This window comes from Tripterygium wilfordii, chromosome 3 (genome assembly GCF_013401445.1).
Source record: "Tripterygium wilfordii isolate XIE 37 chromosome 3, ASM1340144v1, whole genome shotgun sequence".
In the NCBI taxonomy this organism is placed as follows: Eukaryota; Viridiplantae; Streptophyta; class Magnoliopsida; order Celastrales; family Celastraceae; genus Tripterygium; species Tripterygium wilfordii.
Window position 1 is genome coordinate 12,365,406 of NC_052234.1, and position 26,229 is coordinate 12,391,634.

General features: G+C 37.0%; 4 protein-coding genes across 14 annotated transcripts; 2 read left to right on the forward strand and 2 right to left on the reverse strand.

The window, feature by feature from the left end:
• Nucleotides 1-94: 94 nt before the first annotated feature.
• LOC119994284 (NADH dehydrogenase [ubiquinone] 1 alpha subcomplex subunit 1-like) lies at nucleotides 95-2,527 on the reverse strand. Of its 6 annotated transcripts, none has more exons than XM_038841223.1 (3): nucleotides 2,360-2,527; nucleotides 2,184-2,273; nucleotides 95-351 (listed from the first exon to the last, which is right to left on the reverse strand). In XM_038841223.1, the coding sequence occupies exons 1-2, from the start codon at nucleotides 2,465-2,467 to the stop codon at nucleotides 2,184-2,186; spliced, it is 198 nt and encodes a 65-aa protein (XP_038697151.1). In that variant the 5' UTR covers nucleotides 2,468-2,527; the 3' UTR covers nucleotides 95-351. The 6 variants fall into 6 exon arrangements, with proteins under 6 accessions (XP_038697151.1, XP_038697150.1, XP_038697147.1 ...); XM_038841222.1 differs by having other exon boundaries at nucleotides 95-367; XM_038841219.1 differs by having other exon boundaries at nucleotides 95-355; nucleotides 2,360-2,526.
• Nucleotides 2,528-4,402: 1,875 nt separating this feature from the next.
• Nucleotides 4,403-8,963, forward strand: LOC119986319 (KH domain-containing protein At2g38610-like). Of its 2 annotated transcripts, none has more exons than XM_038830905.1 (7): nucleotides 4,403-4,667; nucleotides 4,800-4,888; nucleotides 6,280-6,434; nucleotides 7,270-7,386; nucleotides 7,459-7,575; nucleotides 7,747-7,890; nucleotides 8,817-8,963. In XM_038830905.1, the coding sequence occupies exons 1-7, from the start codon at nucleotides 4,588-4,590 to the stop codon at nucleotides 8,961-8,963; spliced, it is 849 nt and encodes a 282-aa protein (XP_038686833.1). In that variant the 5' UTR covers nucleotides 4,403-4,587. The 2 variants fall into 2 exon arrangements, with proteins under 2 accessions (XP_038686833.1, XP_038686841.1); XM_038830913.1 differs by having other exon boundaries at nucleotides 4,562-4,667; nucleotides 6,283-6,434.
• Nucleotides 8,964-11,221: 2,258 nt separating this feature from the next.
• On the forward strand, nucleotides 11,222-12,638 carry LOC119988180 (protein RETICULATA-RELATED 3, chloroplastic-like). Its single transcript, XM_038833138.1, has one exon. It carries the CDS (start codon nucleotides 11,375-11,377, stop codon nucleotides 12,272-12,274), a length of 900 nt encoding a protein of 299 aa, XP_038689066.1. The 5' UTR covers nucleotides 11,222-11,374; the 3' UTR covers nucleotides 12,275-12,638.
• Nucleotides 12,639-12,960: 322 nt separating this feature from the next.
• LOC119990952 (probable LRR receptor-like serine/threonine-protein kinase At1g06840) lies at nucleotides 12,961-24,253 on the reverse strand. Of its 5 annotated transcripts, none has more exons than XM_038837108.1 (21): nucleotides 23,918-24,253; nucleotides 23,563-23,662; nucleotides 22,668-22,818; nucleotides 22,355-22,426; nucleotides 22,157-22,228; nucleotides 21,502-21,645; nucleotides 21,341-21,412; nucleotides 21,160-21,231; nucleotides 20,802-20,876; nucleotides 20,144-20,212; nucleotides 19,920-19,988; nucleotides 19,687-19,758; nucleotides 19,420-19,506; nucleotides 19,152-19,220; nucleotides 17,405-17,922; nucleotides 16,364-16,519; nucleotides 15,994-16,277; nucleotides 15,421-15,472; nucleotides 14,664-14,914; nucleotides 13,899-14,033; nucleotides 12,961-13,548 (listed from the first exon to the last, which is right to left on the reverse strand). In XM_038837108.1, the coding sequence occupies exons 2-21, from the start codon at nucleotides 23,651-23,653 to the stop codon at nucleotides 13,210-13,212; spliced, it is 2,850 nt and encodes a 949-aa protein (XP_038693036.1). In that variant the 5' UTR covers nucleotides 23,654-23,662; nucleotides 23,918-24,253; the 3' UTR covers nucleotides 12,961-13,209. The 5 variants fall into 5 exon arrangements, with proteins under 5 accessions (XP_038693036.1, XP_038693029.1, XP_038693046.1 ...); XM_038837101.1 differs by having other exon boundaries at nucleotides 23,563-23,666; XM_038837118.1 differs by having other exon boundaries at nucleotides 23,789-23,930.
• Between the last annotated feature and the right edge of the window lie 1,976 nt (nucleotides 24,254-26,229).

The window sequence follows — 26,229 nt, forward strand, 5'->3', positions numbered from 1 at the left end:
CAACAATAGAAACACGACATGACCCATCTCTGCCGATTAATATGGGTACTAAAGGGCTGCCTAATCTCTCACAACAAAAGCATATATGTAAATGTAATACAAGGGCCTTCATATTTTAACACCACCATTAGTACTTCCATGCACAACAATATAGCTTCATGGTTCTTAACAGAAACAATGAAATGCCAAAAGTCTACTGAACAAGATTGTCAGCAGAAAGTTATAGAGTTTATGCAGGCCAAAGAAAGAGAAGGCAAAAAATTGCAAATTAATGTTGCTCCTCGGACTTTTTAAGCATAGCTGGATGATCAGAAGAGCACTTTTATTCCTCAGGGAACTCCCTCAGAAAAGCTTCCTGCATAGAACGCTACAATATTGTAAGATTGTCAGGAATCACACACACACACACACACACAAAGAGAGGAGACAGGTTGCAGGGGTGGCCTCGACAATCTACAGAAATGAGCACATCTATCAACTTACATAACAGAACACTATCAACTTCAGACAATGAACACCAGTTTAATCAGCATACAGTGTGATTTCCTAAAAATCTAATTATAAGTATAATTCAATGATTGAAACAAAGCCCAGCAGTGTAAAAATTCCTCATTACGGCCTGAAGGACTTAAAATATAAATCTTCCACATAATTGCCGTATTGAAGCTCTGTGGGACTTTTGTTCAATCATCAAAACACAAATTCTTTATTAAAAAAAACATTCTTAAACGAAGCAGGATGACTATCTAGAAAAATGGGATGAAACTCTCCTCCAACTATTCCTCCCAATTCCATTGTGGAACTTCACCCATTTGAAAGTGCCATTCACATAAAGGAAAGTCTAAACCTTCGCACCAAGCAATTTTACCTGAGTCACCGTTGCAATTTGTGTATGAATCAATCTTTTCACATTTCTTTGTGCATTCATTTGTATTAAACATCTTCTGGCTTACGAGTTACGGTTACAGTTACTATTACAAAGGTCTGATTACCATTTACAACACACTGACACAGCAATAAGCAGCAAGTCAGGAAAATTTTTAGTTTGATCACATTCTCAATCCCTCAGGCTACACATATATCTTGTATACAGAATTCAAATTATCAGCTAAGTAGCTATGCCATCAGGTATCACACAAATGAATTCTACTCAACAGTTTGTCTTGAAACTCAGTGTGGAAAAGATGATGCACAATATAGACTCCGTTTATGTCTGTGTAAGTCTGACCTTAAATCCCACAAGTTTCATCTTTCCTCCCCAGTAATGCTGTTAATTATACCCTTGCAAGCAATTTTTCACCAAGCTGTTGATATCCTATCTTTGTAAAATCCTCACATAACTGAAAAATCTACAGAATATGTACTTTGTTTACTTTTAAGAGATTGGATTATAAAAAGAGAGCATATAGAGACATTTATCTCTCTTTCCTCTTTATTGCTTGTTCGTTAATCTTTGTTGCATCGCTCTACTCCAGTTTTAAGTAGCATTTTCATTCTTGATTGTAATCAAAGTAACTGGTAGGAACGTTTTCCTAATGAAAATTTCAACAAGGAACCATAAGCCACACTAAACTAGCCGTTACCTCAGCAGCATTATATATAAATCACACGATGACGACCTCTTTTAATTATATTCCTCACATCATTCAACATGTAAAATATTTTTGGATATCACTTCCCAGTCTTTCCATAAAAAACAAAGAGTTCATTCTACTGTAATCATACCTACTCCCACGAATATTTCCTTCATCTTGTATTGCCAGACCACAACAAAAAAACTCACGTTGAATTTTGAAACAAGCATCATCCCTCCATTTATTCTTAGTATGCTAGGTTTGGAACTTGATAGCTAACCATCTAAGATAGTTTATGAATTCAACTATGCAAATAATTCTCGCCCCTTTTCACACAGTGTCTCTAAGTTTTGACTTATGGTTTGCCGGAGTGTTACGAATGTAATTAATATGAACTCCATTTTGCATAAACAAAAGAACTCATAAACAAATCAGACAATCACCATGGCAATAGGCAATAATCCTAATCAGCCAGATACCCCAACATCAATCGAAACCCTAATTTTAATCAATCTAGACATTGTCTCCAGTAGAAAAATAAGAGAAAAAGAAAAAAAAAATCAGAAGTGGCGTATGTAAAGTACCCTAAAAGGAGTATGTCAAGTGCACCTAATTAGAAGCACCCGATGCTTGTTCCACGAGCTTCTTGTCCCTTCTTTCCATGGCCACATCCCACAAATCATTGCCGATGTGCTTCGGCTGTTGAAATTTAAGACCAAATACTTAATCTACGATCGGATCTACAAAATCAATGAAACGAAAAAGGAGAAGCAAGCGAAACATACGCGACCATGATACGCTTTGTGTATGTAGTACTGAGCGTTTCCCATCACACAGAGCATTCCGGCTATGATTCCCAGCGGCAGCGCTGCTTCCAACCATACCAAAGACATGTTTCCTTTCTCTCCAATTCAACTCCTTCAATTTCCCCTCCCTTCGGCCTCTATTCACTCTACCTGGTTAATATTTGACATCCGCATCCACGGGTCCCACCCTACTAATCGGGTCGGGTTCAGTAATATGGAAACGGAATGACACTTTTGTCACTGACAATATGTTATCATGTTCAATTGGACCCCTGAAAAATTTTATATTCGAATGGTTGACACCTCAAACTCTTTTAGACTTATTTGGGGGTGAAAGAAAAAGAGAGAGATGTAAAACTAAAATAAGTCTCATTATCTATGATAATATGAATGAATGCATGAGAAAGCTATCTAAATTTGGGATTGTCTATGATTGCATGCACTTGTTGAAGTCTCATAGTCATTTAGGTGATAGTCTAGCGATGAATTTCGTTAAAATAAAACTGTATGGATTCATAAGGTTATGAATTCGATTTCTACTAGGGAACAATATCCTTGCGATCATGTGTTAGACTTTGACCCAACTTACATCGTCATAAGGTGAGAAATTTATGTACGCACAGGTCGGATAACTCGAGTTTAAGCTTATATTGCATGTACAAAAATCAAACTATGGATTACCAAAAAAGTTCAATATCACATTTCTCCACTTAAATAAAATATGTATTTTCTCATATTCTTGATATAGTGGCATACAAGAAGAAGATAATACTAGCAAGAGTATTTTCAACATTGAATATAATCAATGCACTTAAAAAATAAAAGAAACATAAATAAATCAATCAATCAAGGTTTACCTAATAAGTAAAATTTTTAATTTCCTGTTTTGTGCAATTATTGAAGATATTTTGTTAGTTGAGGACGCCTATGTGTACATTGCGAGTTATTAAAGATATTTTGTTAGTTGAGAATACCTACGTGTATTTTGTGAAGCCATTGTAGTTAGTGGACATATGATTTTAAGCTTCTAAAATTTAAAATTTGAAAGTCAAATATGTGTCACGCATCACGACCATTAAATCAATTGGGTCCCTTTCTGAAACTTAAATTCTCTCCTTTTTATTTGGATAAGTTTTGGTATTAAATAGATAAAATGAAATAACTATCATGCTCACAAGGATTGTAGATAATAACAATGATGATTTATTTTGGTAATCGATAACGGTATCATACGAATTTGTATATATGATATAAATCTAAAATCTAACCGTCAGACATGTGAACGCATAATTTTTCATTGATGATAGGATAAGTTGAGTCAAAACCCAACGCGTTGACACAAATATATTATTATCAGTCGGAATCAAAATCAGGATCTCCTGATTTAACAAGGTTTGGTCCCAAAGAGATTCATCAATTAGATTATTACCTAAATGGTTGATATTAATAATGACAACGATAACATAATTTGGTGAAAATTTTTCTTATAAACAAAAATTTGGTGAAATTTTGATTACAATTTATTTGTGTTTTACTGCTAAAATATACGGCTTGAGTTGCTCTAAAGTGATTTTTGTTCACAAAGTGGTCAACACCAAAAGACTCCAAGACCACGTCTATAGTAAAAAAAAAAAGAGTAAAGAACACAAATATGGAGAGACAGAACGGGGAATGTAATTGACAAATCTGAAAACGACGTCGCTTGATAGAGTGTGAAGCATTGGCACCTTCCATCAGATCTCGTTGGCAGCATCATTAATCGTTTGTCACTGGCCTCTTCCTGGCGCTGTGTGGGGCCATGTAGACAAATATGATTCTCTGCATGATTGACACGTGTCAATAACTGCAGTTGTTGCATCTGTAGGTGTATACACCAAAGGATACAAAAGTGAAAATGTTTACCATTTTTGATTCCTGGAAGGACACTTATTTAAACTTTCACTGCACCCGCAACGTGATTATGGTGAATTCTATTTATTTTTTTTAATTATTTAAGGAAATGAAATAAATAATAAGAGATTTTTGCCAACTTTTTCTGCAAAATTCAGAGTCACAGAGGACCTGTCTTCGGGAGACCCCCTTCCTTTATTGATGGTGTTGTGTTTCTCCTTTTCTTTCTGCAATCAAAACCCTTTTTTTGGGTTTTTTCATTCTTGTTCTTTTTGTTAGTTCAAAAAGAGGAAAAAATAGTTTATACCCGAAGAGCCATGTCAGGTTTGTATAATCCCAACTTCTCTCCCGCAAGAGCTGCTTCTCCACAGATTAGAAGCAACCCAGATGTTGACAGGTACGACCCAAATACAAGACTAACTAATAATCCTGTTGCGAGACAGAAATGAAAGATTACCATTATTAATCTGTTTTTGAATTTCTGGGAAGAATTCTGGGTTTTGATCTGTTTGCTTGTTTTTCTTAGCAGTCAGTACTTGCAAGAGTTGTTGGCGGAGCATAAGAAGTTATTACCGTTCATGCAGGTGCTTCCCATATGTAGCCGACTCTTAAATCAAGGTATTTTTGAGTTTTGGATCTAGGATTTCTTGCGATTACTTGTTTTGTTTACTTGGAATTTTGATTATATGCTTAATAGCATTTTATGCATTATCAATGTGTTTATTTGTTGTGATTGGATCAATTGTTTGCTTTCTTAGGTGTTTGCCTCCACCAATACCATCCTTTTTAGTTCTAGGGCTGCAGTCTTAGCTTAATTGTATCGTCAGACTTCCTTTTTAGTAATATCCCAGTATTAGGGTTATGTCACTAAGCAATGTAAATATCTCCATTCCTCTGTGCTTAAGGTAGCCCTTGAACAATTGAATCGTGTATGATAGAGCCATTTCAAGAATCAACCATTAGGTCTGTCAAGTGGGGCTTATTGTAGCTCTATAATCAGCATATTTTCAGGGTCATAAAAGCTTGAACTAGGTAGTTTAGGATTTGTCGTATGTGTATTTGCTATAAGCAAGCAATGCATACAATTTGAGGGCATTGCAAATGTTGATATGGAAATTGATACTTTAGATTATAAAAGCTGAGTCTAGAAAAGACTCTGATGGAAGTGTTAAGGAAGGATATGTAGTGGGATCTGTGGGGTTTATCAGGAGCGTAGTTTTAGATAGGAACAAATGGCTAAAAATGGATTCCAACTAATTCTTCTTATGTACTCATGTAACTAATCCTATATCGTTGGGTATCAGGACTCAGATGAGTATATAACAGTTGCGTGCTCTTTGTGAGTGGTCATGTTAGTGGTCTCTATATGCTGATAGTGGCATACTGCCATGGAATTGTGGGGTCAAATTAAAAATTAATGAAGTTTGTTCTTCGACAGACTTGGAAAGTATGGAAGGTGGGATTATTTTGACCACCTTCATAATTAGAGAGGTGATTTAAGTTGGTGGTAGAGTGTTCCAGTTATTATGAATCTCTGATGCTGTCGTTACTTGATTACTGTCAGGTTTTAGAGTTCCCTAACAGATGCCATGGAAAACGTGGACACAAAGGCTTTTCCTAAACTATATAAATAGGTGCATTCTAATCGGGTTTTCTTGCTTTACCAAAATTGTATTATTATTGGATTTTGGCTAATCAATCTGAAGTCACAGCTTTCTTGGCATTCTTGTAGCCTGTTGTTAATTTGTGGGAAAATGTCCTATAAGTGGTTCTAATATCAGTTATACCATTTTTTCGGTTTGAATCAAGGACTTCTCATGGAATTTTTTCTTACTTTGTTGAAAACCACTTCTTTGTTATTTCATTTCCTTTATGCTCCATTTTTATACTATTTTTTTCCTTCTATTAGTTCTATTTTTTTCCTTCTATCTGGTGAATTCTGGTTTCCTACTTTGTCACGATGACCGCAGAAACTAGTTTTATTTGTATGTTATTGCTCTTCTTATTAGCAGAGATCTTTAGGGTTTCGGGAATGATGTCCAACCAAGGATTTGGAGACTTTGACAGACTGCGGCATAGAAGTCCCAGTCCCATGGCTTCCTCAAACCTGATGTCTAACGTCCCAGGTTCTGGCTTAGGTGGTTGGAATGGTCTTCCGCAGGAGGTAATTGTTTGTTGGTGTTTTAGTTGGCATGTCAGTTTCTTATCCTCAATTTTCAATTGTGATAACTTGTTTTGGCTGCAGTTTAATGATTCTATTTTGAGATCCATGCAGAAAAGCTTGCTAGTTGTTTTCCTCCATTTTGTTGTTTTTGGCTTATAGGCTGATCATCCATGTTTTAATTGCACATTAACTATTCTTGCCTCACATCTGACAGTAAAAACAGACTTAGCATGACAACTTGGACAATTGAGAAATTATTTAGTATGATACTTTTAAGTGCACTTTGTTAGTTGTATCCTTCTTCCCATACTTTCACAAGTTGTCTTCTAAAACTTTAGAATAGTTTTGACTTGTAGCAGGGTTACCTGACTATTTCACGAAGCAGTTTTCTTTCATATTCTTGGTTGGTGTATTATTTTTCTTCCTGTTTGCCTCTAGTGGGTCTCTGAAATTGGTGAGTGTTGCAGTGAACCTACATATGTACATTATAATGTAATGACAACAAGGGTATATCTAGGGATATCTTATAGATGCTTGCCAAGAGTTGATTACTGCACTAACAAGAAAAATATTGTGTAAATAGAGTATAGTATAGTTACCTTTTTTGATTTGTCACAAATTATGTTAATGTTCCCAATAAGTGGATCTACTCGCCCCCAAGAAGGGCTGTAGCATTCTTTTGCTTTCTTGTCTGCATTTTATCTGACGTTCCATGCAATTGGGTTAGTTATGTTTCACGCACTTTTGTTTTTTGCTTCCTTTTGCAATAAACATTTACTACATTTTATCTGATGTTCCATAAATGTTTATTACTTAACACTTGACTACGTTACAGAGATTAAGTGGACCTACTGGAATGACGATGGACTGGCAAGGTGCACCTGCAAGCCCTAGTTCATATACTGTCAAGAGGATTTTGCGTCTCGACATTCCAGTAGATTCTTATCCAAATGTAAGTTAGCAATTTATGGTAATCCATTTTCCATTACAGTGTCTTAAATATCTGTTTCTTTGTGGTTGTTAGTTCAATTTTGTTGGGCGACTTCTGGGCCCTAGAGGCAATTCACTAAAACGTGTGGAAGCTACCACTGGCTGCCGTGTATACATTAGAGGGAAAGGGTCAATAAAGGATTCAGACAAGGTAATTACAGCCTCATGTATTCTTTTGTGGTGTGATGTGATTAATAGTTGATATTTTTCAATGACGATTCAGGCAAAAGTGATAAGCAATACATGAATGTCTTATTATAACCTTTCTGAGATTTAAAGATTTCCTCTGGTTTCCTGTGTAAACCTTTTGTTCCATCTCAAGGAAGAGAAGCTAAGGGGAAGACCAGGCTATGAACACTTGAATGAGCCACTCCACATCTTGATTGAGGCTGATTTACCTGCCAATATTGTTGACATGAGACTGAGACAAGCACAAGAAATCATAGAGGAGCTGCTTAAGCCCGTGGTATTAACTTCCCGCTCGGTTCTTCTCATTTTTATTTGAAACTTGTGTTATCTTTGACTATCTATTTTGTCTTCTATTGCTCTGAACTTGACATCTAACTATATGTCCATCCATTTGTTGTGTTTTCTGAGACATTATGGTCAAAGAGGACAATATAACGATATCATGCTTTCTTTTGAATACCCTGTAAGGAAATGGGAAGTCATCTTTTGCCAGTTTTTACGAGTCATGTTGAGGAACCTCTGTGAATGGCATTTACAATGCAGATTACTTTTGCGAGAAGTTTTTCTTATTTTCTGTCCTGTAACTTGGAAGGAAGTATTAGTTCTGTTATCTGTTCTTTAGAAGAGTGGGAGCTATGCATTCATTTGTAGCTAATCTGTGTGGACCATGCTACTTGGGATAACTGAGTAGCAAGTATAAATTAATCTTTCTAGAATACTTCTTTCTGATCATGAGTTTGATGATGCTGTCAAAGCACCGGAAAAACTGTTTCGAGTCGAATACCAACTGGACCAGATGTTTTCTAGATAAACCTAATTTTATTTGGTTTTCGTGATTACCTTAAAGCATTGAAGTGTCCCCTGTCATGATGGAGAATTTACTTTAAGGCATGAGCATGCGTCATTTATCTTGGTTCAGTTTTAGTGTCTCACCATTAACATCAAAATCTTTTTGAATGGTTTATAAGGTATGAAAAAAAACTGTTATGTTTTGCTTTGAGTGAGAGACTGTGAGAGAGAGTGGACTGCAGAAAAGGATGGTTGAAATCAAGATTAAGGCTCGCAAAATGCTCCATTTATGTGGAATTGGTTTTCCCCCCTGTTTCTATGGGTGGTTTTTTTTTTCACACCCATGCCTGCAGCTGTTCTTACTATTGATCTTCTTTTTTTCTTTTTTCATTTTTGTTGTTGTAAATTATGCAGGATGAGTCACAAGATTTTATCAAGAGGCAGCAGTTGCGTGAACTGGCTTTGCTGAATTCAAATTTTAGAGAAGAGAGTCCTGGGCCAAGTGGTAGCGTCTCTCCATTCAATACAAGTGGAATGAAACGCCCAAAAACAGGACGCTGAAAGCTAAAGCTCATATCTATTTAGCAATATATATATATATATATATGCATTAGTTTCTGTCCTGCTCCAGGATATAATGGTCGAGTATTACTTCCAATACATCTCATTTCAGCAGAACAGCAACAAAAGCCTAGGCTAACAGTTCTTAGCTGGTCAGCTTCCTGATAGGGAGCTTTTTTGTTTAAATATTGTTGGTTCTTTTTTTCTTTTGGACAGCGGAAACAAAAAAAAATGGAGAAAAGAATTGAAAAAAAGGGAGGAATTATATAGTTGGTGAATTTAGGTTTGGTGATGAGAGATTTCATTGTAAGTTGGATATATTCATTGGATTTATTCTTGTGTTGGCAATTCTGAGGAGTGTGGATATATATTGTTAATGGATATGGTGGATCGAGTCATGGAAGGAGTTTTGTCGGTGTTTCGAGCATCAAGAAGATCATGTTAGATTGGTTTCTCGAATCTTGACACATCAATGCTGAATGATATATTTCCCCATTCTCAAGCATCTGAATACGTTTGTATTTGGTGAGTTTGAACTTGAGGTTGTAATCCACCTTAGATTCCTTTGTTCATTAGCATTTTTTTTTTCCCTTCTGGGTTCACTCAGGAAAAAGACAGATGACCCATGTGGTTCTGTCAGACTGAATCTTACACCCATATGATCATTGTTCTTTCTAAAATGGTCTGTATTGTGATAACATACTGAAGAACTTCAACAGGTCTCTTGTGAAGCTTGAAGTGAATGAGATGATATGCTACTTTACAATGGAGTCTCTAATTAAATTTGTTCGAGTCAATTTTCTCAGTCTTTATTGGCTCGGGACTCTTTATTATTTTTTTTTTTTTTGCTTTTGGTTTAATATAGTATCGATAGCAATAGCTGTTTTTCCAGTTTGGCCCTTGGTCTACGCGGATCAGGGGCCCAGCTAACGCGTGAAACACTCCGCCTGGGGAGTACGGTCGCAAGACCGAAACTCAAAGGAATTGATTCGAAATTGTAACCTAGCATCGCCCATTGGTTCTATCCCCTACTCATAACTCGAAAGCTTCTCTGGCCTTTTGTTAAGGGGGTCTTTCTCTTACCTAGATATGGAAAAAGACTTCAAACAAGTAGCTCGTGGAACATCTCCCACTTGCCCTGCTTTTCTCAATCTTCTATCTCGGATTGACTTGGTTGATGAAGGGTCCGTGTAACCATACCGAATTCGCACCTCCAGGCGCCTCCCTAAAGCTCACTTCCTTCTTGGGGACCACGACTCTGACGATGTGTATAACGCATTTTACGCCCCCGAATGTATGGAATGGTTAACGGGCAACCGTAGAGAGAGAAGCCCTTATTCAATGCTTCATTCATAGGAGACCACGCAGAGCAGGTGTAGCGTTCGTAGCAACCGAACCATACTACTTGACTATGTAATTAGTTGAGGAAAGTCAGTCACCCCCCACAATTGGAAAGAATCTCTAGAGAAGCATGTCCATAGCATCTCTGTTGGTTCGGGCCGGAGAAAAGACTGCCAACAGGTGGGATATAGAAGGCACGTCTTCTCCTTCTGGAGCTAATGGGTAGGCCAACATTCCCTACAATGTAAAAAAAAAGAAATTGACTCAACACCTAAATAAATAAGAAGAGGTCTGTTCGCTGCTCCTATCAACCCAGCCTCAACCCAAAAAGAAGGAGAGATCTTTCTCTTTCAATACCCCGCCCAGTGATTAGGGCGGTATGCATGCACGGACACACCTAACTATGCACGCTAAGTCAATAAGATCAATGAGATCCCACTCTTCGACTTCTTCTGCATGCATGGGAAGCAATCTGCGGAGTGGAGTCACTCAAACTTTCCTCCCTGAGGGGCCTCATGCTACTTTTCTCTAATTTAATTAGTTAGGCAGCTTCACTATAGAATGTTCGGATGTTCCCGAAGGGCAAAGAAGGAGCGAGACCATAAATACGAGCGATGCCGTCGCCTACTTGAAGTACGGTACCAATATTTACAATCTTTACTTCTCTATTATATTGTTCAATACGTTCACGGATAATATTACTAATTTCGTCGGCTCGGCTGGTCTTCTCCTAGCCAATGCATTAAATACTGGTATTGGAATCATACCGATGAGGTGATTGATATGCGGTATAATATAACGAATTTTGACCGATACGGCTCAACTTGGTATTTTAATAATTTAAGTTGATTTGTGTCCACGTGGTCCAAGAGAGGAAATTGATAGATATACTTTCAATAATTTGGTTGGTGGAATTTCCTATCAGAAGAGGTTCAAAGTGAAAAAACAAGCTGTGCCACTTCCACCTAACAATTTTTTTTCCTTATAATTTCACCGCATTTTGGGCTCTATTTTGTTTTGTCAAGAGATTCAGCTTGTATTTTTTCTGAATACTGCGACGTCAGACGGCCATGTCCCAACTCCGGCGATCACACTCTTTGCTCACCAGAATAATCCCTACTCTCGCTAAGTCTCCTCAACCTCTCAATCGGGGTTTCCTGGGAATCCCATCTTTCGCACCTCAAAATCCGACTCTCGGCCGACTATTCAATGGAGGCCGATCAACAGCTTTCAAGAACTATTCCTCCTCCTCCGGTAACTACAGTCCGGCCTCATTCTTACTCACCGGATGGAGATCAAGAGTCGCCGCCGATCCCCAATTCCCTTTCAAAGTCCTAATGGAGCAAATAGTGGGTGTGAGTGCTACCGTCCTCGGAGACATGGCTACTCGTCCTAATTGGGGATTGAATGAACTCGACTTCGTTTTCTCCACACTTGTAGTCGGATCGATCCTCAATTTCACTCTCATGTACTTATTGGCACCCACCGCGTCCGCCGCCGCCTCCACTCTCCCCGGCATTTTCACAAATTGTCCGAAGAGCCACATGTTCGAACCTGGTACTTACACAATTCTCAATCGATTCGGGACATTTGTGTTCAAAGGAGCTGTTTTCGCTGCCGTGGGATTCGCAGCTGGGCTTGTTGGGACTCTGATGTCGAATGGGTTGATCAAGATGAGAAAGCAAATGGATCCGAGCTTCGAGACACCCAACAAGCCACCGCCGACTCTGTTGAATTCTTTGACTTGGGCACTTCAGATGGGTATCAGTAGCAATTTGAGGTACCAGACATTGAATGGGATGGAGTTCATGTTGGCTAAGGTGTTGAGCCCCATGGCGTTCAAGAGTACTGTGGTGGTGCTGAGAAGCTTGAACAATGTCTTAGGAGGCGTGTCTTTTGTCTTGCTGGCTAGGTTGACTGGGTCGCAGAAGAAGAAGAGTGTTGAGGAGGCGAAGACTAAGTCGGATTGATTTAGGGTCTTTCTTCTTGGCTTCTTTTAAGTATCCTTTTGATTCTTGAATAAAATTGCTCATGGGTGCGATGATAAAATCCAGTCCAATATAATATAGATTCCGCAGGATTCACTCACTAATATGCCCAGTGTCCACCCAGTCACCCACCATTGTTGAAAAAGCTTGGTTGGTTTCTTTTGACGGACACATGCCAAAAATGCCGTGACTTCATTGTCAGCAAAGATAATTTGGTCGAAGCTTGTGACGTCAAAAGGATTCTGACAGTGACAAACGGGGCCTGTCAGGGCCGGGATCACTTTGTTATTACTATTCTAAAGACATCATTGATTTCTTTGGTTACTATAAAAATTACAATTATTCATATTGTATGACATATTTAAATTTAAAATAATATTTTAATATGACTATTCAAATTAAAACCTGTAAAAATGAAGTGATCACATTTAATAATAAGAAATAAAAAATAATATTTAAAACATATAATTACTGGATATTGTCCAATTTTGTGTTTTTCAAATTGACATTATAGGTATTTAATTAAAAATAAGTGAATATTTCTCTTTTTGGAAGAAAGAAGAATTCCTCATTTGGAAGCAATCTAGCTTTCTTTAGAATTCTAGATTTCAAGAATTCCACCAACCAAACCCAACCAAATATAGTAATCATTAATAAAAGAGAAACACTTATTCTTAATCAGGTTGGATTTCGCGAACCAAACGACACCTAAGGTCTTACATGGAGATACATCACTCAATGTCCTTTAATCGAACATCCAAAAGTTATATGAAAGTAAGTAATTTTGGTATCCTATACAAAGAAAGTAATCATTTTGGCACATAAATTTCAAAACATAATATTAGTTTATGACAAAATTTACATCACAAACTACGGCTATACTATACATGAGTAAAAAATATCATATTCTGGAGTGTCTATCGAGGTATAATGGTCGGAGTAACACCACTAATAAGATCGCTCCCCAAAATATCAGAAGACATGTATAGATCCCTGGTCACATAAGATGAAGATGATGGTGACTTACCAGAATGTGTGGAACTGGATTCCGAGAAGATGACGTCGATTTCTGGCATAATTTTGAGTATGTTTTCAAGCTCCCTCACCACATCCAACATGGATGGTCGCTTTTCTGGCTTGTCAAGGCAACATGCAAGCGCCAAACTTACAAACCTCTCTACACATTCAGATGGGTAAGACCCCATTTTGCTGTCTATGATGGAGAACATTGTGCCCGACTCGTGTCCCATATTCACCTGAAACCAAACATTTAACTCTTTAGATCACCGGCATGGGAGCATATCATGGAGACAACCAAATTTGGTGGTGGATACCGAGGAATAGTTGTCAGTGAAACTCCAAGAAAATGAAAGTTGAGTTTCAGAGCATTTTAACACTTGTTAAGTTACATATATGAAGCTCTTTTACAGCCCGAATAACTTGTGGCAATTATGTGAGGAAGTGTATCAATAATTTTGAAGATTTTTTTCGTGGACTTCTTATGAGGTTTGAGTTAATCTAGATTTAAAGCATTCACCTAAAAAAGCAAAAGATATATGTACTCAAAATTGGATACCTCTAAAAGAACATTTAACTTAAGAAATACCTCTCGGACAATGTTTTTGCCATGTGATATTGGTCGCATACCCGTCAAGAGCTCCAGAAACACAACCCCAAGGCTATAGACGTCACTTTTGTCTGTCAACTTATGCGTCAAGAAGTATTCTGGGTCAAGGTATCCCTGAAAGCATGACCAGATAAGCACAGAGTTATGATGTTAATATGATGTACTGGTGTTATGTGCATCTATGAATGCAACAAGAGAGAGGTCATATATCTTTTATTTGATTTTTATAAGGAATTTCAATGAGGACGGTCATTTCAACAGTTAGAAATCAGTCACCGGTCAAGACTAAAAGCTTCTGAGTGTTCAGCCATCCAGATAAATCAACCTTCTATAACCAGCCAGTGAGTGTTATTACCACAATTACATTTCCACATCGTGCAAACTTGTAGTTTTAATTCATTCTCTTACAAGGTCAATGGTCCTCTAGGTGCAAGGAGAACAATGGAACTTCACCCCTGAGAAGAGAGCCATCAATTAAGTACGCATGGGTCGCTAGAGGAATAAAAATTGTAGCTCAGATTTGCAACTCAAAACTTACGACTGAGCAGTAACTTTTCCTTCAGAAAAACCATTGGAGTGGGTGTGGTGGGGGTTAAGGGGAAAAATTATGCCAACAAGGACAAAAGCAACAATTCTTCTTTGTCATCATCTCTAGTTAATTAATACTGATATAAATATCTAGCAGGCGCTGTCAATTTGTTCCTGTATCATTAATATTAGTGAAAGTGCAAGAGTAAACTTTACCGGTGTTCCCTTCACAACAGTGGACACATGATTAGGCAAAGTCCCTTCAGCATCTGGAACTGGAGCAAGACGTGACAAGCCAAAATCAGCAACTTTAGCATTAAGGTTGGAGTCCAAAAGTATGTTGCTGGCTTTTATATCACGGTGAAATACAGGAGGGTTTGCTTCGGTATGGAGGTAAAGGATGCCCTTGGCTGAACCCAATGCAATTCGCAACCTTGTGCCAAAGTTCAGATTTTGCTTTGCTTTAGCTGCATATCAAGTAGCTATTAGCAGTTGATAACGACAGTTGAAATAATAACTATATGTCTATATGCATGCATTTATGCCTCATAAGTGTTCGTGATATCTGCTCTCAATTAAGTAATGAGTAGATAATGCAATTGGAAATATCTCGCTGTAAGATGCACCATAGGAAAAGGACCATGGAAACAAATTTACTGGTATCACGATATTAGTTTCACTATCTTTGCATGCTTCATAGCAGCAACAGTAAACAAGGGTTTTGAGCTGAGTCAACCAGAAACCCAAGAATAGGGTTTGACATGGATAGTCATTAAAAAAATGCGAAACTATATATAAACTTTTATCCATGAAGGTAGTAGATAGAAACTAAGACCAAAATTATCCATATAATATATTTTGCAAATACATTCTGTATTTTTTTTTTTTGGGAAAGTATGGAGGAGCTGACAAGCATAAAGTGAATAACAGTTGAGAAGAGGAACAAATTCAAGTGAAAATTTATATTTCATACCCGAAAGCCAATCCCGCAAGGTTCCATTCGGCATGAACTCATATACCAACATCTGTACAGACACCACCAAAAACAAAGCAGGTCAATCATATCCATAATCAGGTATTCAGGTTGTTTCTTGCATTTATAGATGCTGTAACAGTTCAATATTCTTGATAAAGGATTTCACAAGGAATCTCCATCAGATGGAAGAAACAATACAATTAAATTGGCATAGCATAACTCAGCATTGAACATCCAACTTTGGATTTTGCGAAATATTTTGGAGCAGTAACCAGCTTAAGTTTTGCACACAAAAGTTAAACCTTGTCAGCATAAAAGGGGAAAACAAAGAATTATCATAAAAAAAAGGGGAAAGCAAGAAAGGAGATAAACGGTATAGCATGACTCAGCATAAAAGGTGATGCAAATTCTGCGCCACCACTTTATTCATTAGAAGCGCCAAATTTCTGTCCAGAATTCAAATTGCAATTATTGATGACTGGCGCCAAATTTAAAATTGCACTTAAATACAAGAAAAGATGACGCCAAGATGATACTTGTAGTTTTTCACAGTAGAAACTAGAAACATACCTGCTCCCCTACTTCATCGCAGTAACCAACCAATGAAACTAAATTTCGGTGATGCAACCTTGACAACAGTTTTATCTCTGTCAGAAATTCCTTTTGGCCTTGTAAGGATCCTTCTTCCGCTCGCTTGATGGCGACAACTGTTTTGTCAGACAAATTGCCTCTGTAAACTATTCCATAACCTCCTCGGCCTATTTGACTTGAGCTGTTAAAATTGTTTGTAGCCACGACCATTTCCTTATATGCGAAGCCTTTCACACCTTCAATCTTAATGGAAATCTTCGAGGCTGTAAAACATCATAAAAAGTTACCCTCATTAACTTGATAATCGGCCATTGTACTCAACGAGATTAATGAATCCTGGTACACTTACATAAGTGTTTCCTTGACAGTACATGCTGGTATCTAGCATGTCTTCTTGTCACCAGAAGGGTAACTATCACAGATACTGCAACACTGGCTACAGCTCCTACTATGATGGCTGCCCAAATGCCTTTACTGATACTTTTCCTTTGAGTTTTTAAGTATACTATCAGAAATAAAACCATTTTAATAATCACTGAAAATATGAGCCCTATTATTAAAAGGCAGGTAATGAATCCATTTCTACATAGAATCTCCATGCCTAGAAAATAAACATAGTACAAATAGCCTCGCCTAGGTGCGGCTTCGTTGAATACAGGAAATATCACATTGACTACATTGTTTCTCCTAAGCCTGAAAACTAGTTTAGATAATAGAGTTACAGCTAGATGCTCCAAATATGCTGCCAAGCAGTCTGCTTTTGTGCCAATAACCAAAAGCTACGCCTATCACATGAAGTCAGGTTCACAGAGTTTGCCTAACAATTTGCTTTAATGATAATTAGATTTGAATCCCATAATTATAAGTTTAACAAACTTTTGCTTAGAAGTCTTGTCTCTTCATAAAAGGCCACACATTTTTCTTTACAAAGCAATAGCCACCAATATAGATGAATAAAATACTTCATATGCTGTATATTAATAAGTGAATATGTAACAAGTAACTGAGGAAGAAGTGTACATACAATGACATTCCTCATCAACTAACGAATTTCGCTCATGAGTGGACAACTCGAATTTGTTCATGAAAAACCTGAATTTTGCTCTGCTTTGCGAAAATAATTTAATATATATTATATATTTAGAGATGACATTCAGTATCCCGCTCCTACATGAGACTAACTGGTCAAACGCAAAAGTCCTTGATATGGCAACATACTACTGAGACATAATTTAATAGGGGTGAAAATGCAATACTTAGCTTCTCTATAGTTCATTAATAATATCTTCAAATTTGATATGCATAAAAATAGCATGTTGTCTTCTAAACCAATACTATAGAATGTTAAGAGACAGTTGGACCTTGGAAGAGTGTAGGATTGAATACATACTGTTTGAATAAGGTCCCAGCAGAGTAATATTGAGAAGTTCATATGGCCCGAAGAAGTCAGTTCTAGGGAAATCCCATGATGTATATCTGCCTCTGATTCGCTGAATCTCAGTTAAATTGAATATACCTGAGCGAGTACGATTAAAAACAGGAAAAATCTTCAAGTACATCCTCAAACGAGGGCCTGCTTCCCACAAAAATGAATCAATTGATAGTTGATAAAGTTCCAAGTTCAGAGAGTTGGTTAGGTACATCTCAAATGAAGGAATATATGGAGGAAAATAAGAGAAACTAGGGCTCTTCAGTCGGTATCCAATTCTAAGAGGAGCTGCACAATAGCAAGGCACTGGAGATGCTGGGACATATTCAAAAAAATCATCTGTCGGGCATGCTTGGATAGGACATATCACCATTGAATTTGTTGAACTTTCATTGCCCTCATCCCCTTTGCTTTCAGATGCACAGAACTGGCCTATATTCAATATATTTGCATTTCTGCAGACAGGATTGCCTTCAAGCCTGAATTACAGCAATTAAAGTGGTAAGAGTTAGATATCACGAGATCAAAGCCAAAGCATGACATACTAAGAATTATTTCACCGACTATTTACCATTACCAACAACTAAAATTACAAGACATTCAAAAATTAATCAAGGCATATGAGTCAACAGGTAATATCATCGTCAGGATTGTTAAAGCCTTTTTTACAAACATTAGAATGATCAGCTGAATTACATGAAAATTTTGGGCTGCATATTAGGGTTGATTTTAAACACGCAGCAACAGGGTAGAAGCCCTGCACTGCAGAATGTCTGTTTCCTCAGCATGTCTGTGTCCACCAACTATTCATTCATATCCTCTCCCCACTAGACATGAAAAAGATTAAGTACATCTCTGCAGCTACAAATTAAAAACCCCAAAAACAGTTTTGACAACAATAATTTTAAAAGAGTATTTATGACCCATCAAGCAATAATGCTTGCATTGGAAATTAGAGCACACAGAATAACTGGTGATTAAGATGTGTGTGTGAGTGCATATAAAACATGAACTGAGATAGAGAAACCAATACAAGGACTTAGGTGGTTCAACAATGTGCCTACGCCCACGGGTACAGTACCTGAATTTTTGGACTGTCAAAATTATACAGAACTACACCATATTCATAAGCCAAAATGTAACCCTAATTGTACAGCCATTTTTTGACATCCCAAATATACTCGTGCTGCACTTGGACAACCCGCCTTTTCCTACTAGAACACCAATGTTACCCTCCACATGCCCTCAAAAACTAAGTTGCTTATTCCAACAACTTGCCATAAATTTTTTCCTACAAATGCCTCGGTAATAATTATCACTCATGCATTAAGAAATGGCTCTCAATGACAATAGAAAACCTAAAGCAAAGATTCGGGAAGATACTCTGGCTTATTGCCATGGCATTTTAATGCCCTTAAGCCATTACATCCAACCAGAATCAACATCATTTTGCATGAACTGGCTGCTGTCGACTATTAATGAACCTTGGTCAGAAGCAAATGATGCCTAATTTTGCATAAAATGTGCTGGGGGGATTGTACCGCTTTTTCAGTGTGGGGCTATCACAAGCAAGGTGCAGAATAATATATGCAGTGTTGTTCACCATATCTAAAGATTTCACTAGCAGACCTTTAAGGCCATACACAACTAAAAACAAGAACTTCGAGTTTTGGGGTCATTGCATTCCTTATACAAACAAGAGTCATACCTTAAAGTGACATTCTTTGGAGGATTCAACTCTCCTAAAATGTTCAAGAGCAAATTGTTCCTAAGATCACTGCATTTGAAAGGCACAAAAAAGGTAAAAGGATGAGTATTGACATTGAAAAGCATCTAACAAATGTAACTCTGGAAACTCACAACACCTAATTTCCTTACGTAAACATAGCATCAGGTATTCAGGCAAGCTGATTCTCCAACACAAAAAATGAAGAAAATTTTATATGGCACTACTAACTTAGCCTTTCAGATCTTACAGAATAAGCCTAGCACTCTTGGTGAACGAAATGTTATGCCAGATGTTAGCAGGAACTGAGCCCGTCAAAAAATTATTTTCAAGGGACCTGTCATAAACATTTATGAAAAAATATCATAACCAGAGGGGTCAAAGAAGCGTGTTCCCAAGTGACAGAACATAACATCATTAAAAAATAAAGGAGAATTAGAATTTCCTACACATTAATATGTAATATCAACTCCATTATCAAAAACAGCAAAATCTATACTGGGAGAGACAATCTTACAGCCTCTGAAGAAAAGGAAGATTGGAGAAACTTTCAGGAATGGATCCATTAAGATGGTTATTTGACAGATAGCTGCAATAAAAAAGAACAGAACAGTTAACCATACATGTCTTCATCCCATATAGCGTTATTAGTTCTAGGGTAATTCTTGTCAACTATGTTCGTAAGCAAACTTGATTTGTAGAATATCTCTTCACACAACAACAAAGAAGTCTGAGCTGTCCTTCACATACATAGTTGTCATATTATCTGCAAGCTTATTCGATGGTATGGGCCCAGTAAGTTGATTCCAGCTAAGATCCCTGTTGCAGAGACCACCACGAGTCAGATACACACCAGATGTGGTAGCTATAAAATGAGAAAAGTTATTCTCATATAATGTCTGGAGTAGTTAAAACTTAAAACTACAGAAGCACAATAAACAACCTACAAAGATTTTGAAAAATATTTTACTTACACATAGATTAAGTTTGGAATCACACTAAGATCAGGAACAGCTCCCTGCAAGCTGCAATTTCTTAGACTTCTGCCACACCAAACAGTCATTTCAAACATCAGCAGTGCGTTTAGCAGAACTTTCCGAACACAGCAATACCTAACCATACTGATTGATATCGTTCGTAGTCTTAAATTTTGAACATCTAAGCTTGATTGTGGGGTTATTATTTATTAGTGGCACATTAATTTGATTGGGTTGATAGTGTGATAAATAACTAGAGTCTAAGACAATTTAAGGGTGGGTGTGACTTGTACCGATAAATTTTACATCTGAACGGACTGATTTCAGGTTTTACTTGTTCTGAAGACAGTCTAATATCTGGAACTTTCTACTAGCAAAGATGATACAGAACCACAGACAGGAGTCACTGGCCCCTCGATAATCAACAAATGCCATGATTCACCCAAAACTCATCATCAGCCACCATCAAATTGCATGGCATGATGAGTCTACCATGTCATCCTTTCACAAGAGAGATTTTAAGTTTTATTTTTCCTTTTAATCATGTATCAACATCTACATTCATACAGTAGCTATTCTCCCAAAAACATGTTACATTCATGGTCCACCAAAATACACAGGAAAGTGTACATAGTTTAGAGTCATTGTCACTCACAACTTTACCAATGTGGAGAAGTTTCCATAAGTAGCTGGGATTTCAGACCCTTTAAAATTGTTGTTATCAAGCTGACTGCAAAACAAGGAATAAATAATCAGAAATGTCAAAAAAAAAAAGTTCAATGCAATATAAAAGAAGTAATGCCCGTGTGGGTCATCATCACATTGAAGCTTGCTCCTTAAAGTTTCAGGAGAACACTAGCATCAAATAAAGGATCATATCACCACAAGCAACAGAAAATATCAAGAAAATGGAAGTATAGAAGTTAGAACTAACAGCATATAATAAAGTGTGTTTTTTTTTACAGATTCCCCAAAATTACAATATAGATAATGTGCACAGTGAAGGGACATACAGTATGCGCAGTCCTGGCAAGTTCGAGAATTCAGGTGGAAGATTCCCTGAAAGGTTATTGTTATCCAAAAGCCTGCGCAAATTTATTTCATAAACCAAAATGCCAATAGGAAACTCAAAATATTGATACATTAACGCATGTGGTATGTGTGCTCCAACAAGTAAACGCTGCATGAACTCACAAGTGAAGAAGACTTGGTAATTTGGAAATTTCAGCTGGAATTTGACCGCTAATCGAGTTGTTATTCAAGTGTCTGCAGAAGTTAGAGGCAGATGAAATAAATCTAAGAAAACAAGCCTCCTCTCCAATATTAAACACCAATTGGCATAAGGATCCACTTACAGGTGCCTCACACTGATCAAGTTAGCAAATGATTTTGGCACTGGACCTGAAATATTATTCGAGTCAACTTGAAGTCTATTCAAACTCGCAAGATAACCGAGCTCGTCAGGTAAAGAACCCGATAACTTGTTTCCATTCAAGAGCCTGTGCAAACATTATACCAAATAAAGTTTAGTTATTGCAAAGTCTCAGATGCTCAATGGTTTAGTATACTTGTTGAAGTTATTATTGATTTGCAAGATATTAGGTCCCTCTTATGTGGATATTCTCAATGGACATGAAGATCGAATTTGAAACAATGGAAATGTTCATGCAAAATAACTAACAATGAAATACCAGAGACTCATCAAATTTTCAGCAGTTGATAAATCTCAATATTCACTTCATCATACCCAATCGACTACTCAGTAAGAACTTCAGAGGACAAGGTTCACAGAACAGAACTCATTGGCATAGTCCACAGAGGTCTAAAATAGGAAGTTGAACTTTACCTCAGCAAGTTCCTTCTTCCCCTAAACATGAATCGACATTTTGTGGGTACTAAAGAATTCATTCCAGTGGTTGCAACAACGTGGCATGGTAACAGACTTAAATTCTTTCTACTCATTTGATGGAAGAAAAACCTCCAAAATGAAGCAACATCAAATTAACTTACAGAAGCCTTAATGACGAAATATTCCCAACCTCCTTGGGTATACTGCCAGTCAATTCGTTCCACATGAAATCTCTTCCAGAAGACAACAAAAGAATGAACATATCAGCATCGTATAAACATTTTTTTCTAGAAATTTTAAACAAATAAATACCATGTATTTTTTCTAAAGAAATCAACTAACTAAATACTATGACTCACAAAATTTGAAGCTGAGATAGTTGGCCAAGCTCAGGTGCTAAATTACCAGAGAGATTCATATTCAGCAACTGACTGCATCGAGTTAAAAGAAGGTAAGTTTTCACTGTTGAAAGTCTATGATGCAACAACATATTTATAGAATCCATCGTACAAGGAAAAAAAAAGAGATTGAATCCACTGGTAACAATTATGGCTTAATGAGTAAAAAAGATAGTACTCCTTTTTTCAACAAAATAAAATAATAATAAGAAAACAAAATCAATCAAAAGTATAGAAAGCAAACTTAAGCAGTCCTGTGTCACAAAGGACATACAGCTCTTTAGTATGCAAGTATCCATCAGCTCCAACTGTATCAAAACATATAACTCCAGTCCAGTTGGACTTGCATGGATCCCCCCTGTTCCAATTCCTGAGATGCCTCATTGAGTCAATTAACGTGCTCTTGACAGTTAGCAGTGCCTTGACTGCAAATTGACACAACTAATAAGTAAATAACAGGATGCAGTTAATGGAGAGAGTTTCTCATGGCACTCAAGTTATGTATTTGCACAAAACATATCCTACCAGCCATATGGAAACCAAGAAATTGTGAAAGGCGTTCTTTTCCATGTCAAAACCCTTTGCAAGATGAAACTCAGAATTATGTATCTCTGATACCTAAAAACTTATTTCCCTTTGTAAATAATTATCATTGACTGAAATAATACACCTTGTGTAATATTCGAATGCAAGGAAAAAGTAGATGACGCATCATTCAGCATATTCAATGTCAACTTCATGATTGCCTGAAAATTTTCACATTTACAATTGGCCAAAATTTTTTTTGTATTGGACTGCTGATCTTGCAGTGACAAAAGGTTTATTCTTGATGGTCTTTATAGTACCATTCTTAAAAGTAATTTCTTCATGCAGGAACTGGCCCTTTTTTGTCTCTTTTTTTTTCACTTCCTCTTGTTACTTCGTTATGAAAGTCCTGGGGGAAGATACTTCAACCATTGATATTGTATAACCAAGCAGCCTACTTATAGTGAAAGAAACATAATTCAAACTAAATCAAGCATCATCAAAGTCTTAGATTTACCCAGTATATCTTAAACAAGCATCCAGCACAGCACTACAAGTGATATAAAGAGGAAAACAGCGCAAGAATGTAAAATATGAAATTGATTGATATGACAAGCGATCATGAGCTTCTGAAGTAAAATCACCTTCAACAGGGTCCGTAATTTGTGCAGTTGCTACAATCAAAAAGCCACAGGAGACGGCCACAATAAATCCCCAAGCTCTCTGCCCCAACATTCTGGTGCCCTGCCTAACCCAAACAAGCAACAATGAAGTAAAAATTAGACACTCTCGACATTCATGTCCTTTTTGTCAAACACGAAAACTACAAAACATCAAACCATCGCCTAATTAGTGAGTAATAAAACGTACAGAAAACCACGATGAAGTCCGGGTTTCGTAGCTTTAAGGAAATCAAAATCATCAAAACCTAACTGTCTTGCTTGACGCCAAAGAAAGAATCAAATAATGAAATTAAGTCAACAAGGATGAAAATATTACTTGTAGTTTTTCCGAAAGAAGTTTCACTGCTTCGCGAGATGACAGAGAAGGGTGAATTGTCAGTTAGGTCAAGCTATTGAGCTTTGTTTTCTTGACCATGACGGAGCATAATCGTCACGGGAAGATAATCGTCAAGGGGAGAGTGTATCAGATAACGATGCAATAATGAGAATTTTTGGAAGTTACATAGAGTATAGATCCATATTTGATATGGCATTGTCGTCATGGTCGTTTTATCTTCCATTCCCGAAAGGCACAGGCGAAAGCGAGAGGGATTTGAGAGAGAGATATTACAGCTACTATTTTTTAATGACGAAAAGGGTTTTTCTCCGTGTGAAACTGGGAGATGCCTGGTTTCCTTCTTTTACAATGAAAGTTTGACTCTTCTGGTACAATGAAGCGAACCTAACCAACCAACGCATATCACGCGCCACTGCATGCCGTGGTGGGAGAGAATTTTGATTTTTGACATCAAGTTTCCAACGGTAAAAAACTTAACGGACTTAATATCGTATCAAAATCGCTCATTGATCAAGATAAATCATGAGAACTCTAATTTTATTGGGCCGACTAACCTCGTTGACTGGTTCAGCCCATTTAGTTAAACCGTGAAAAGGCCGATTCACAGATCTAGGGATTTTGTTGATCTTCCATTGATCAAATTCCTACAGCCACACCTAAACTTTGTGCAACCGAACTGCAAGAAATGACAAATTGGACAGATTACGCTGACACCCTTGATTTACGTGCTAGGTGGCACATGCTCAACGAAGTCTGCTTATTCTCTTGACACTTTGCGCAACTAAAAGTCTAAGATTGATAAACCTAACACATAAGTATGTATGAATTGTATGAATAATAAAAGATAGAGACAGGAATCAAAGAGACAACCACCCAAAATATTCTACGACAATGTTTGAATTCATTTATTATATAATTGCCATCCGATGACCACTCATCTAGACGGCTTCTTGGCCGGTTTTGAGGATCTATACACTTTACCCTCTAGCGCCCAAAAGGGTGGGTCATAGTACGTATTGCTCTGCCAAACACATCAATTCAAACCAAAGATTGCGTAGATATTTACTAGTTTTATTTTATACCATTCCAAAACAAAGACATCAAATAATACAATCTCCTTTAGCAGTCCTTTAAATGTCATACAAACACTTCTTTTTTTCTATTTTTTAATGGATAAAAAGAAAAACAAATGTTTCATAGTGAAAGCCAAAAAAAATATTACAAGCAGATCTCAAATCATAGCGACAAACCAGAGAAAAATAAATGGAGATGCTAATATAATCCTAACCCTCTCCCCCGAGGGTGGTCAAGTTGACTTGGGGATGGACCTTTCTAATGTGTAAGGAAAAAACTTCATCGTAAAAGATTAGTTAAACCAGTTTTTCTGAAAAGAAAAAAATCTCCTTAGAATTTCTCAGAATAAAATGAAAGAGAGATATTCATCAAGTGAAGCATTAAAAAAAATTTAATCAAGTTACTGCTAATTGAAAATGTTAACTTGATAAAATGGGGCTAATATTCCTTCCAAATCTTTGAAATAATTGATTTCATAAATAAGATAAGAACTGTTGACATCCAGCTTCAAGTTTAAGACAATAATCAACTCAAACATCATTTTCATAAAGCATTGACTTTCAATATCAAAATCAGTAGATCGCACAAAGAAATATGATGCACAATAAATTGCCAGCAATCTGAAGAACTAGAGCTAAACTATAAAATCAAGAGAGGGATTCGATAAATAGTTACTTGGTGTATATCATCTAGGCAGTCATAACATTTTAGTTGTCTAAAAAGGCACCTGCAGGGGAAATTCTAACCAAAATCATACAAAAATTCAATAAGGAACTAAACGAAGGGATCACATAATTAAAAAGAACTGCATCAACTCTCAACTGTCGTACCTGGATGAGGAATAGTGAATACATATCATACAACACAATTTACAGCTATACTGAAAATCCACCCCTATAAAGATGCATCATACCAAATGTTTCTGCATCAACCATCATTGCAAAACAGAGCATCCCACTTGCATAGTAAGATTCTTTGATGTATTAAATTTGATTAATTGAACATTATATATAGAATGATACGAAACAAAAAGAGTGTAAGAAATAGTTGCAGGTTGCCTCAAACCCATGGACCAAGTCCTTTTAAGTATCTGTGGATGTAGTTCAATCCCAACTAGACATTAAAAGCCTAACTTTGAGGCTAAGTTTAGATGAGTCAGTTGGCAGGTACAGCACACATAGAACTCAAATTAAACATCTTAATTATGGGGAAAATAA

What these genes read in the sequence shown, in the direction of transcription:
- LOC119994284 (XM_038841223.1), bottom strand. Translation starts at nt 2,467, where the DNA reads ATGTCTTTGGTATGGTTGGAAGCAGCGCTGCCGCTGGGAATCATAGCC. An exon ending in ACAAAGCGTATCATGGTCGC is followed by an intron (nt 2,274 to 2,359) that starts GTATGTTTCGCT and finishes AAATTTCAACAG; the next exon opens with CCGAAGCACATCGGCAATGA.
- LOC119986319 (XM_038830905.1), top strand. Translation starts at nt 4,588, where the DNA reads ATGTCAGGTTTGTATAATCCCAACTTCTCTCCCGCAAGAGCTGCTTCT. An exon ending in TAGCCGACTCTTAAATCAAG is followed by an intron (nt 4,889 to 6,279) that starts GTATTTTTGAGT and finishes TCTTCTTATTAG; the next exon opens with CAGAGATCTTTAGGGTTTCG. An exon ending in CAATAAAGGATTCAGACAAG is followed by an intron (nt 7,576 to 7,746) that starts GTAATTACAGCC and finishes TTCCATCTCAAG; the next exon opens with GAAGAGAAGCTAAGGGGAAG.
- LOC119988180 (XM_038833138.1), top strand. Translation starts at nt 11,375, where the DNA reads ATGTCCCAACTCCGGCGATCACACTCTTTGCTCACCAGAATAATCCCT.
- LOC119990952 (XM_038837108.1), bottom strand. Translation starts at nt 23,653, where the DNA reads ATGTTGGGGCAGAGAGCTTGGGGATTTATTGTGGCCGTCTCCTGTGGC. An exon ending in TTGATCAGTGTGAGGCACCT is followed by an intron (nt 21,413 to 21,501) that starts GTAAGTGGATCC and finishes TAACTTCTGCAG; the next exon opens with ACACTTGAATAACAACTCGA. An exon ending in TTCTCCACATTGGTAAAGTT is followed by an intron (nt 20,213 to 20,801) that starts GTGAGTGACAAT and finishes TTGGTGTGGCAG; the next exon opens with AAGTCTAAGAAATTGCAGCT.